The sequence below is a fragment of the Lichenostomus cassidix genome, chromosome 28, assembly GCF_008360975.1.
Source record: "Lichenostomus cassidix isolate B80296 chromosome 28, HeHo_3.0, whole genome shotgun sequence".
Lineage (NCBI taxonomy): Eukaryota > Metazoa > Chordata > Aves > Passeriformes > Meliphagidae > Lichenostomus > Lichenostomus cassidix.
The window spans coordinates 4787469-4799997 of record NC_139508.1 but is presented as its reverse complement, the minus strand read 5'-3'; the positions used below and the strand labels follow the sequence as shown (position 1 = coordinate 4799997).

The 12529-nt window shown below is 62.1% G+C and overlaps 1 protein-coding gene across 2 annotated transcripts in view; it reads right to left on the bottom strand.

Annotated features, from left to right (window-relative positions):
* MKNK2 (MAPK interacting serine/threonine kinase 2) overlaps positions 1–12529 on the bottom strand; it is a 15397-nt gene extending 2868 nt beyond the window's left edge. The window contains exons 1-14 of one of the 2 annotated variants that reach the window (XM_085040753.1): positions 12415–12529; positions 12134–12317; positions 10116–10197; positions 9854–9955; positions 9642–9739; positions 8543–8622; positions 7951–8024; positions 7767–7871; positions 7374–7429; positions 6977–7072; positions 5409–5603; positions 5154–5318; positions 5010–5053; positions 1051–4746 (exon numbers count right to left, since the gene is read on the bottom strand). In XM_085040753.1, the coding sequence (XP_084896879.1) occupies positions 4479–4746; positions 5010–5053; positions 5154–5318; positions 5409–5603; positions 6977–7072; positions 7374–7429; positions 7767–7871; positions 7951–8024; positions 8543–8622; positions 9642–9739; positions 9854–9955; positions 10116–10197; positions 12134–12181 (1413 nt within the window). In that variant the 5' untranslated portion in view covers positions 12182–12317; positions 12415–12529 and the 3' untranslated portion in view covers positions 1051–4478. Of the gene's footprint in view, positions 1–1050; positions 4747–5009; positions 5054–5153; positions 5319–5408; positions 5604–6976; positions 7073–7373; positions 7430–7766; positions 7872–7950; positions 8025–8542; positions 8623–9641; positions 9740–9853; positions 9956–10115; positions 10198–12133; positions 12318–12414 lie in introns of those variants that run through there. The other variant, XM_085040754.1, reaches the window with a different exon arrangement.

Below are 12529 nucleotides of genomic sequence, written 5' to 3'. Positions count from 1 at the left end.
GGATAGCCCATGAGCAAAAGGCAGGAGAGGAAAAGTTTCTGGAGCACATAGCTGAGGACCCAATGACTTACAAGAGAGAGTAAGAAGGGCCAAGAGCTGGATGCTCCAAAAATATCCAGGGTCACCAGCTGATGGCCCCAGGTCTAGGAGGGAGCAATGGCTTTGTTCAACAGAGGCAGGAACAGCACTATGGGATGGGACATGCTCCTCATCCAGCTCTGTTCTCACCACATGCTATCCTGGAACAGCCAGGGAGCAGAAACTTCTGGAGCCATCCTGTCTGGATCCAGAATGCAGCTGCACCAAGCAGTGAGCCCAGATTCTCCTCAGTGTGTTGCAGTGGGGCTCTCTCAGCTCAAAGCTGGGAGCAGCAGCCCATTCCCAAAAGCAGAGGTGCCATGGGTTGGTGTCTGCCAGAGCAGCAGCACCATAGCTATAGCATCCAGAGGGATCCAGCTCCACCCCCAGCAGAGCAGCAGGGCTGGAGAAGTCTGGATTTTTTAATTGTTTTTTTAAATTTTTTTTATAAATTCCACAAGGTCTCGCCTTGTCCATGTAAGAAGGCCTCTACAGCCCTTTTCCAACACCCTGATCCCCAGCTTCCAATCCCCACTGATTTCCCTATTCCACCTCACACTTTTCTCTTGCCTCAGTGTCCCACTGAGCAGTGTCCACCCTGAGCACTGGAGATGTGAGGGGGGGATACACCAGATGCACCAGGGGTCTCTGGAGGTAGCAGAGCAGTCCCACAGCCATTGGATGCAGCTGGCAGGGAGCACAGCCCTGCCCTGTGACCTCCAGCTCCCATTGGGATTCAGCGGCTCACACCATCCCGCTGGGAAAAGTGAGTCAGGGCCTGAGCCACTGCCAGCCCCTATTCCTGGCATCCCACCCCAGCCACATCCCAGCCCCCCATGGGCCAGGAGCAGGCTGGGAAGGAGCAAGGGAAAACTGGGAGAGGAGCCCTTGGATGGAGTGCAACCCACTCCCCCAACTTGCCCACTATCCCCCCCAACTTGCCCCACCTGCCACAGCCACCTGCCCACTACATAGGTCTCAATGCATTTTTATTAAATTCTTACAAAACAGAATACAAAATTCTGGCATCAACAATTGTTATAAAGGAAAACTTCAATTCAGCTGTATCAGGTCACCTGGTACATACAGTAAAGTGCTTCTTTTTGTGTGGGTTTTTTTTTTTCCTTTTTTGTTTTTGTTTTGTCTTTTTTTTTTTTTTTTAAATATTTTCATTTTTATTTCACAGCCAGCCCCCGAGCAGAGGCCGCTGTTGCACAAACCAACAGTGCGTTAACGTGACTCTTGTCGAACCAGCTTTGGCAGTCTTCATCAATTGTAAAGCGGAGAAAGTTTCTCCTGGTTTGATAAAAAAGAGTTAGCTTCACAGTAAACGTTTCTAACCAGTTCTAAGTCGAGTTAGTTGGCTGGAGGAAGGGTCGGGGGGAAGGAGAGGAAGCGAAAACACTTAAAATTTCCAGCTTAAAAAAAAAAATCTTTTTGAAGTTGGTTTCCAAGATAGATGCTCTATGGGGGGGAAAGCTTGGAAAAAGGAAGAGGAGGAAGAAGAGTGTTGGCGAGAGGGGGTCGCTGGTGCTGGACCATGGGAGCATCTGTCTGGAAACCGCCCGGGAGAGGTGCTGGCAGCGGGGAGGGGACGTCTGGCCCTCGCATGAGGGTCTCCCCTGCCATCCCAGCCTGAGCCCTGCCCCACCAGGGCACCTGTGAGTGCCCAGCATTGCCACGAGCCAGGCTGGAGGTTTTCCAGAGCTGATCCCTGGCTCTAGAGGCATTTAAAGATTCTCTACCAATGCACAGCCCCGGCCACAGGTCACCCCCAAGTGCCACACTGGGAGCGCCGGGTCCAAACCAAACCCCACCCAAAACACAAAGCCAAGCCCCGGTCAGGCTTGGATGCTCCCTGGCACATCCTCCAACTCCCACAAATTCCCACAGCATCTCCTGGCTGCACATCCCTGGCCAAGGACACCCATGGGACATGGGCAGGGTCACCCAGGCCTTCCCCAGAGTGTGGTGTATTTATATATATATATAGATATAAAAGATCACTCTTATGCGTGGGGAAAAAGGGGAAACTCAGTTTGCCAACAAAAGCAGCACGGGGGACAGATAAATTTTGGAGACATACCCCTGCCATCCACTTCCCATGATTTTTTTTTGTTTGTTTTTTAAAAAAAGGCTGCGGGGTGCAGCATCAACGATAGCTTCACAATACCAGCTCAAGGCATCGCGTACTGTACATCATTCAAGTATTTCTTAATATAAGACAACAAGGAATTATCTACAACTGATAAAACAAAATAAGCTATAAAAAGTAACAATGTACAATCAAGATGGATTTTTTTTTCTTTCTGTTAAAGGAGGCCTCTCCGGGGTGTCCCGGTGCCTGCTGGGGGGGGTCTCCCCTCACCACTGCCTTGCTCCTCCCCACCCGGCGCGGTGGAACCAGGGGCACACAGGGGAGGAAGATGGCAAGTGTGAGGCAGTTTTGGGGGGTAGGATGGGGATGGAGTCGCCCTCCCCGACCCCCCTGGGTCAGGAGAAAGGCTGGGAAGGGTGACAGAAGATGGCCCCTGCCCTGAACTCCATCAACACCCGAGATCATAATCTCCCAAGATAACTCACACACACCTCCCTGAAACAAAAAACAACATATATTGCATAGTATTGCTGTCAGCAGTCTTAAAATAAAAAGGAGAACTTTCTTTTTTTTTTTTTCCAGAGACAGTGACTGTCATCAGCTGAAGACCCAGGGAAGTCTGTTCCCCAGCTCAGAGCTCCCAAACCCTCACCTGTGCACGCAATGGGCTGAGGCTGCTTTTGCAAGATATAAAGCTCCAAGCACTGAGTTGGAAGGGACAGGAGGTGGCTATGACAGGGGCACTGCCCTCCCAGCGGGATGGGGGGCTGGCAGCAGGGACAGCTTGGTGGCTGTGCCTGTGGCAGGGAGCAGGGGGTGCTGGGGGGAGCTGAGGCATTGGGGGAGGCTGGAGGCCACTCCGGCCCCGAGCGCGGGCATCACTCGCCTGGGCAGACCCAGAAACCAGCTGAGGGCCTCGTCCCAACTCAGCATCCCAAGTCCTTCCCACCCCAAAGCAAGCTCCAAGGAAAGGGCAACACTGTGCACGCCTGAACACACGTGAGCATGGATGCACATGCGTGACCACACACACCAGCGCTCCGCAGGCGCTGCAGACCCTGACCCTAAACCTTCCAGCCCCACATCCGGAGCTGTCCCCAGGCTGCTCCCCTGTGCCATGGCCCATGGGTGCTGCCACCAGCCTGGCTGCTCACCCACTAGCATCCCTGGGGCATTGGGCACCCTCTGTGCCCTCAGACCCTCCTGCCACGGCGGCCTTGGGGCCAGCCCGAGGCCACAGCAGGCATCACTGTCCTGCAGCAGGTCCTGATGCTCTGTAAGGGGATCCTTGCTTCCCACAGAGCACACAATTCCCAGAGGGTGTTTCTGGCTGCTCTGGCCACCCTAAACACCTCATCACCCCTTGAACCTCCACGAGGGCACAGCCATCAGCCCTTCCAAAAACTGGGGTGCAACACCTGACCTGGCACAAGAACACAGCCGTGGATGCCCGTGCATCCCCTGGGGAGACGCCAGCCGGAGCGTGGGAGGAAAGGAAGACATTTCTCCATGCCCTGTAGAGAAGCACAGCTGGCAGTTTAAAACCAACAATAATTAAAAAAAAAAAAAAAAAAGGCAGAAACAAAAAAGGAAAAAGGGTAAATAGCTTATTCTGGAAGCAGGATGCCGAGGAGAGAGGGTGGCTCAGGGGGTCAGGCACTGCTCCCTCGCTGGCACCGTCGCTCCCCGGCCCAAGCAGTTCCCTGCACAACGCCCACCACGTCTCCCTGAAGCAGAGCTGGGGAGACCCCCAAGCACGGGACGGAGAGGCTCCCCACACCCCCCACACCCAGGAGGTGCCTCCCAGACCCCCAGGAAGGGGGTTTTGTGGGATCTACCCCAACATCGGAGAGAAACCCGCAGCTCCGAGGGGAGGGACGAGGTTAAAACGCAACTCCCGTTGTTGAAAACGCGACCGAGGGTCTTTTGTTCACAGTATGAAATGAGCTGAAATCGTCAAAGCAGCCGCGGATACAAAGAGTCCTTTGGTGTCGGGGAGCGGGGAAAATGTCAGAGGAGAAACCAAGAGTCGGGAAACAAAAGTCCGTGTGTCTGTCAGATGTCCTTGAGTGTGCCCTGGGTGAAGCAACCTCACGCTTGATTTAATACCTTAAAAAAAAAAAGATCTTAAACAAACCCTCCCACCCCCAGACCTACAAGATCAGCAAAACCTTGGAAACCAGCCACAGGGACGAGTCCTGATCTTGTCACTAGCCAGAAATGGTGGGGTTGGGGGGGAAAGGGGAAGAAAGAAAGGAGGAGAAGAGGGGACACGGGGTACAGCAGGTGCGAGGGGCACCGCTCAGGCTTGGTCGGCCACCAGGACCAGCGGGGCCACCAGGTGCTGCCCAGCGGCCACTGCCTTGGCCAGGCTGCTCTTCTGCCGCCGCTTGGCCAGCTTGGACTCGGAGGGGGGGGAGAGCTGCATGGCCCGTGAGGTAGCTTTGATGATGATGGGTCGTGCTTCCTCCTCCGCCTCTTCCTCCTCGTCCTCGTCGTGCCGCGTCAGCTGGCGGTTGACAGCGATGGCCTCGGCGGCAAAGGAGGTGAGCTCTTTGGCACTGCTGTTCCTGCAGAGGAGGCATGGGCTCAGGGGGGATGTGGGGGCTTGGAGGGAGGTTGGGGTCAAATATCCGGGTGTCCCTTCGACATGCTGACCATGTTGGACTGCTCAGACACCAAAAATATGGCTCAAACCCAAACCACATGTGGCAGGGCTGCCTGGACAGAGTGTCATGGCAGAGCTCCCAAAAAGCAAGAGTGGACAGTAGTGCTGAGGAATGGAGTCAGGATTCAGGGGGCTGGGGAGTGTCCCAGGGCCACCCACACTCACCTCTGCAGGATGATGGGGGTTGGCAGGGTGTTATCCGGGGCACACTGCAACAAAATGCAGCCAGTCAGAGCCAGGAATTGTGCACAGCGGTGTTCCCCATCCTGGCTTTTGGGAGCCAAGCAGGGAGGGGGCATCAACACTCACCCCCTGCACCCAGGGGTGCTCCAGGACCTGGGCCGCGCTGAGCCGCTTCTTGGCATCTCTCACCAGCAACTTGGAAATGAGGTCTTTGGCTCCAAAGGAGATGTGTGCCCAGTCCTTGTCGGGAAACTCATACTTCCCCTCCTGGATACTCTCAAAGAGCATGTTCTGAGCAAGGGAGAAACACCAGGGGCTCAGCCAGGAGTGCTGCTGCCCAGCTGGGGCAGGGTTTGGGCACTGCTGGGATCCCCCACGCACCTGGCAGGTGTGGCAGGCCTCGCCCCGGTCCCAGCCACAGTCGGAGCCGCAGTGGCCCACGAAGGGCGGGTACCCGCTGAGCATGATGTACAGGATGACACCCAGGCTCCACAGGTCACAGCGCTTGTCGTAGATGGAGGCCTCCTCGTTGAAGGCTTCCACCACCTCCGGGGCCATGTACTCGGCCGAGCCGCACTGCAGGGACAGGCAGGGTGAGCCCCGAAGGGTGGGGACTGATGGGGCAGAGGGTCCTGCCCGAGCTATGGCACTGCACCTCCGAAGGGAAGGTGCAGACACAGCCACTCCCTGGGTTTGCTCCTGCCACATCACCCTCCTGGGTTTTTCATCACAGGGGATGCCACAGACCCACCTCTCTGGGGTCACCCAACAGCAGCTGCCACCCCGAAGGAAAGAACAATAAAGCCTAAAGGGTGCAATTCCCACGGCACAGGACAGCCAGACCCACAGGACCCACAGCAGCGTCACCACCCAACCAGCTCAGCAGGGCAGCCCCAGCACCTGGGAGCGGCCACAGGACACGGTGGGACAGCCTGCTCTGCCTGTTCCCCTGCCTGACTCTGCCTGTTCCCCGGCCCGACACAGGCGGAGCTGCCGGTGCGGCAGGAGTTAACCCTGGAGCAGGGAGAGGCAGAGCCAGCGGCCCCATTCCCCTATCGCTCCAGGGACTCTGGGGCTTTCCAGCACATGACCCGCAGCCCACACAGGCCTCGTGACCAAGGGAGAAATGCGCTGCAGCCAGCAGATAATCACCCCGTAACGAGAGAGGCCTCCTGACGAGGGGCCTCTCCAGCCCCAGCAGCTGATGCCACCGCAGGAAAACAACCCCCCACCGCCCCGATCCCGGTGGGAATGGAGCAGCCGTCCCGCTCCGCCCCCGGCGGGCTGAGAACGGGGAAACTCGGGACACCGCGGCAACTCGGATCCCGCCCCGGGAGGAGGGCGAACGTGGAGGAAGGAGCCGACTGGGGCGTTCTGGCCCCCGCCCCTGCTGTTGTGCTCCGTACAGGGGCTGGGCTCGGCCGTCCCCGGCACGTTTGCACCCCAAAAAAACCGGGGTGCAGGGCGATACCCAGCACGGGGAGCACCTGCGGCTGGCGATAAGGGGAGCGGGGCTTTCTGCAGGAGATGGGGATCTGCGCAACACGGAGATACCCGGGAGCTCCCGGGGCGTGATCCCTGCACTGCACCCCCGCAGCCCGCAGGCTCAGCCCCCTGTCCCTCCCCACGAGCCGGGGAACCACGGTAGCCCCCCCGGTTCGCCCCAGCCCCGCTGCTGACCCAGTTCTCCCCGGCAGGCTCCGCGCAGCCGCCGCGGCTGCTCGGGCTGTTGCTAAGGCTCACGGCAGCCCGGGCGCTGCGCCAGCCCCCCTGCCCCCCCGCGTTATGTAACCGCATCTCGCCTGCCGCGGCGGGGGGGGGACGGGGGACACGCAGCATCAGCGGCAGGAGCGACGAGCAGGGGGTGTCCATGCATAGCCCTGTCCCCGGAGCCAGCGGGGGTCCCCATGGACAGAGCCCCCCACAATGCGGGGGTGTCACACACTTACCGGGGTGAGCAGCTCCGGGGTGGAGATGGGGGAGCAATCGCCGTTCAGTTTGATGCCACTTCCCAGGTCAAAGTCGCAGATCTTCACTGGGGAGACCTGGAGAGGGGGAAGGAGTGGTCTGTGACTCCCCTGGCACCCTCCAGGAACCACAGCCGGCAGCCCCCCAGGGACCACAGCCCTGCTCTCAGGCCACAGCTGCTCGATGCCAGGTCACGTCATGTTTCACACCACGTTGTGGTGCAGCATATCAGGGGAGTGTGTGTCCCTGGCAGGACCTGGTGTGTGTCTGTGTCCCCTGGCAGGACACTCCTGCACCCTGCACCCCAGGAATCACCCCACTGTGCCCAGCCCCCTCAGGCAGCACACCCTGCACCCACCCTGGCTGCTCCCCACTCACCTGGTCCGGGCTCTCACACAGGATGTTTTCTGGTTTCAGATCCCTGTGTGCAATCCCTGCAGGCAGAAGAGCCAATGAGGGTAAAAATCCCCCTCCTACGAGGCTGCCATAGTGTAAGGTCTGGGGGTGTCACAGGGACCCCTCCCTCCCCACCCCAAATCACTGCCTGCACCCTGGCAAAGGGCAAAATTTGCTGCTGGCCCCAAGTCCCAACCGAACCGGAGGAACAGGATCCACACCACTAAAAACCTTGTGATGCTGCTGGGCCTGACCCTGCGCGTTGGGACGGGCACTGTCCCCTGGGCAGGAGGATGAGGGGAGGCAGTGACACCCCTAGGAGGGCCCAGCACACCCCAGGGTGTCCCCAGTGGCACCTGGGGCGTCCCAGCTCACCTTTGTTGTGCAGAAAGTGCAGGGCGCTGGCGATATCCTGCACCACCACACTGGCCTCCAGCTCGTTGAAGTGGCGTCTCCGGTGGATGTGGGTCAGGATGGAGCCTGCGGCCAGGTGAGAGCAGAGCTGGGGCTCGTGGGGGTCCTGCCACCCCAGCTCCCCCTGCCCCGGCATCACACTCACCTCCCCTCATCTTCTCAAACACCAGGTAAAACCTCTCCTCCTCCTCAAAGAACTCGATCAGCTCCAGGACGTTTCTGCAAGGACCACAGTGTCAGCCCAGCAACCCCCAAAACACCTCCTGGGGTCCCCCTCCCCACAGCCCCCACACCCCCAGCCAGCACAGGACCCTGGGAGGGATGTGGGATGGGAAAACTGGGTTTGCAGTGATTGAAACCACACGGCCAGGGCCCCCCGGCCGCATTCCAGGGGGGAGAGGGGCTTGCAGCGCCCGGCTCTGCTCCTCCCTAATTGCTCGCAGCCCCTCCTGGCTTGCCTGCCCGCCCCACACGCAGCCCCACACGCAGCCCTACATGCAGCAGGGGCTCGGCTCGGCCCTCAGCTCGGCTCCAACTTGGCCACCGCAGCCCTCGTCATCATGGCAAACCGCTGACTGTCCCCGGTGGATGCTCCACCGCAGCCAGCGGGGCCAAGGGGAGGGAGCGTGGGGCAGAGGGCAGCCTGGCTGTGGCCCATGGGTGTCACGAGCATCAGCCCGATCTCAGCCCCCTCCTTGTGCCCACAGCAGGGGGATGCAGTGGCTGCCCTGCCATACCTGTGTCCCTGGCACTGATAGAGCATCTCCACCTCCCGGAAAACCCTGCTCCGGATGTGTCCCAGGCGCTTCTCTATGATCTGGAAGGCGAAGAGGGGGAGGCTCAGGCAGAGGCAGCGCTGCCAGGGAGGGGCCGGGGCAGCCCTGCCCCGCCGCACGGGGACCCGCGGGGCCGGGCGGGGGCAGCGGAGCCCAGCGGGGTTAAGGCAGCAGAACAGGCTGTTCCCGGCGCCGGTGCCAAGCGGCAGCAGCAGTGCCAAGCCGCTCCCTCCCGGGGCCGGGGCCAAGAGAGCTCCATGTGACACTGGAGCAGCGGCGCAGCAAAGGGCCCTTCGCCCCACTGGGCGCTGGCACAGCGAGGCTTGGTGGCCGTGCCAAGCGTGGGCAGGGGGACACCCTCACACAGGAGAGGGCAGATGGGTGCTCCCATTGCCCTTTGGGGCACACGGAGCACCCCATCACCACACAGCCCTGCCTGCTGCCTCAGCTTCCCCACCAGGGCACCCAAAGGCTCCCATGAAGCGATGGGGGCAGCCAAGTTCCCCTGGCATTTGGCTCCATTTTGACACAGGGCCTGTCACATTTTGACACATGGCACCCTCATGCCACAGCTCAGAGTCTGTGGGGTGCAGGGCCACGGGACCACCAACCCTGGTCCCAAAAGCAGCTGGCTCACCCCAACTCCCTCCAGCACCCACATGCTCACAGAGGCACAGAGACACAGAGACCTCCCTGGGTCGAGCAGGAGGTGACCACCCTGCCAGCACCACATCCCCCTGTCTGCCCCAAGTCCCCTGACACATCCCAAGCATTAATTCAGTCTCCCGTGTGCCCTTGTGGACAGGGAGAGCAGTGTGGCTCAGGGGGGTCACTGCAGACCCCGAGCTGGGTGGTGGCAGAGGTCAGTGTGCCACCGGCACAGCCCAGCCCTGATGCACTCCTGCACCTCTCCTTCACCTCCAGCCCACAAAGCTGTGGTCTTGGGCCAGCACCGGATGATTCTGGGAGCTGGGAGAGCCCCAGATGTGGAGGCAGAAAGGGAAACTGAGGCAGGGGGTAGGAGGGGAGCGAGTCCACAGCCCCAGCAGCAGAGCTTTACCTTCACAGCGTACTCCTTGTTGGTGATGAGGTTCACGCAGGACTGGACTCTGGCGTGGGCCCCTTCTCCCAGCACCTCCTCCTGCAGCTGGTAAACATCTGGCAGGGGAGAGGTCACCTGAGCCACCAGCCCCACCGCACAGAGCCTGGGGACACCAGGAGGGCCCAGCCCTGCCCCAGGCTGGGGGGAGACCCCGAGCAGCCCCGCCTCACCTTCGAACCTGCCGGAGAAGCTGTCGGTGGCTCTGCAGCGCTTCTTCTTCTTGTTCCTTTTCTTGGCGTCGGGGATGTCGATGGGTTGACTTGAAGGCATGTCTGTGCCAGAGCAAAGCCAACGGTGTCAGCCACCCCTGTCCACCCGCAGCTCCCCAAAGCGTTCAGGGAGTGCAAAGGGCCAAACCCGCAGGGGGCAGGATGGGAGGAGCCCCCTGGGATGAAGCCCCATCAGGAGGCACCCGCAGCACCCGCGGCTCACCGGGACGGGGCGGGCACTCGAAGTTGAAGACGGGCTCCAGGTGGTTGGACTGGTCGAACTCCAGGTCAAAAGGGTTTTGTCCCTGTGGGAGCCAAGAGCAAGAGTGAGGTGGCAGCCATTGGATCAGCCACCATCGGCTGCCACCCCGAGCCCAGCACACTCCAGCTCCTGGGACACACTCTGCTCACCCCCCAGGGTGCAGGACACCAGCCCATGGAGGGACACGGCACAGCTCCAGGGAGAGCCAGAGGAGGAGGAGGAGGAAGGTTTTGACCACATCTCCTGATGGGGACAGTGCTGCATGGTCACTCCTCCAGCCAGCCCGAGGCCAGCACGCGGGGGATGATGAGAGGGACCGCGGCTGCCCGCGCCAACCCAACCCCAAATCTCCACCCAGACCTGAACTACAGTGAGGTAGGAGGGGGAGGAAGAGAAGCCACAGGGCAGGACAGGCTCCAGAGCCACCCCTCCATATCCTCCCAGCTCCCTGCAAGGTCACGGTGGCTGGAGCCTGCTCTGCCCTGCTCCAGTGGACATCGTGCCTGCCAGGCTGCGGGACAACCCCGACCCGGCAGGATCAGGCCTCACCCCAAACCCTGCTGCACCCCGGGATCCATGGAGGGGACCCACTCCTTCCCCACCCCCAATCCCAGTGACACCCGAGGGGACAGGGGGACCCTCTGCCTCCTGCTCCCCTGAGCCACCCCATGGGACGGGGCGGCGCTGGGGGTGAAAGGGCCCCGTCCTCCCCAGGATTATGAAATCTGTTTGGGTGGAGGTGGCAGCTCCAGCGGCATTCCCAAACCCGCCCGGTGCCCGGGCCGACTGCCAGCCCCAGCACGGCCAGTCCTGGCCACCGCCAGAAACACCCAGAACGCGCCTGTTTACTGCAGCCCGGGGGGGGCCGGGGGACCCCAGCCGGAACGGGGGCGGGGGGGGGGAGGTTCACACCAGGAGCCCCCCCACCAAGCGCCACTTTGGATCTCCGGGGCCAAAACTGTCCTGTACTGCATTTTGCCAGCCTTCCCCCCGTCAAAACCGGGATTTGGGGAGCGCAGCATCGCCCCGCAGCTGCTGCCCCCCGGGACGAGCCCCGGCAGGATGGGGGGCGACGAGGCCTCCGGGAGAGGTACGGGGTGTCCAGGGGGGGCAGGGGGAGTACAGGGGGGCACTGGGGGAGCACAGGGGGCAGGGGGCCCTGCCAGCTGCCGCAGCACTGCCACACAAAGGTCTGGGGGATGGGAGGCTGCGCACAGGCTCCATCAGCACAGCCGAGGTGTCCCCCCTCCATCCCCAGCCACCGCGGGGGGACACAAACCCCGGCCAGAGGCCACACGAGCAGGAGCGGGGGTCACTGCAATGAGGGGGCGGGTTGGGGGGACCCCCCGCACCCCTGAGCCGGAGCGAAACCGAACAAAGGTCCCCCCAGTGCACAGGCAGGAAGCGGCTCGGGAGGCGGGGAACTGAAAGGAGCGGAACCGCAAGGACCCCCCGCACACCCCGAGGTGACAGTGGCGGGGGGTGACGGGCCCGGGCTGGGGGTGTCCGGGGCATCCCGGGGTGGGCGGCGATGCGGGATGGACCTTCTCACCGGGCCGGGCCTGGGGAGCCCTGAGACCACCCCAGCCCCCCATCGCTGCCAGACCGGGGAGAAGGGGTGCAACTGGGGGGGATGACAGTGCAGCTCCCCCACCAACGGGGGATCCCCGTGGGAGCTGCAGCATCCCAGCGCCCACCCGGGGGAGGCTGGGGGGGACACGGAGCCAACCGCCGGGAGCACCGCGATCTCCGGGGCGGGGGGACAGGGGGGTCCCGCTGCTCGGTTTGGGTTGCAGCGCCCCCGGAGCTCCTCAGTTTCGGGGGGTGTCGGGGGTGGGCCAGGAAGCGGCCGGGCCCCCTCCGTTGCTGGGTAGGGATACAGCGATGCGGGTGCACTCCGGCCCTGCCCGCACCCCATCCCCGGAGCCCCCCAGAGCCCCACCCGAGCATCCCCGTGGGGGCGGGGAGCAGCCCGTTACCTTGAAGGAGCGGTGGAATCCCGGGATCTCTGATTTCTTCTGCACCATCTTGCTGCGGGGGGGGTCGGGGGGCGGCGTTGCTGGGAGAAATGGGGGGGGCGGCAAAATAAAAAAAAACGGGGGGTGGGGGGAGGGAGGCGGAGGGACGGGCAGAGCCGGAGGGGAGTCCGGGGGTGGCCGAGACCTGCGGGGAGAGGAGGGGGCGGGGAAGAAGGGGTCAGCCGGTTGCGGCCCCCCCGGATCCTCCCCGGCTCCCCCCCGATCCCCGGCCCGGCGCTCACCGGCGCGGCCCCGCAGAGCCGCCGCTGCTGGTGGTACCGCAGCCCGCACCGCCGCCCGCTCCGCTCCGCGCCGCTCCGCCGCCGCCGGGGGGGGACGCGCCGCCCCCGCCCCCGC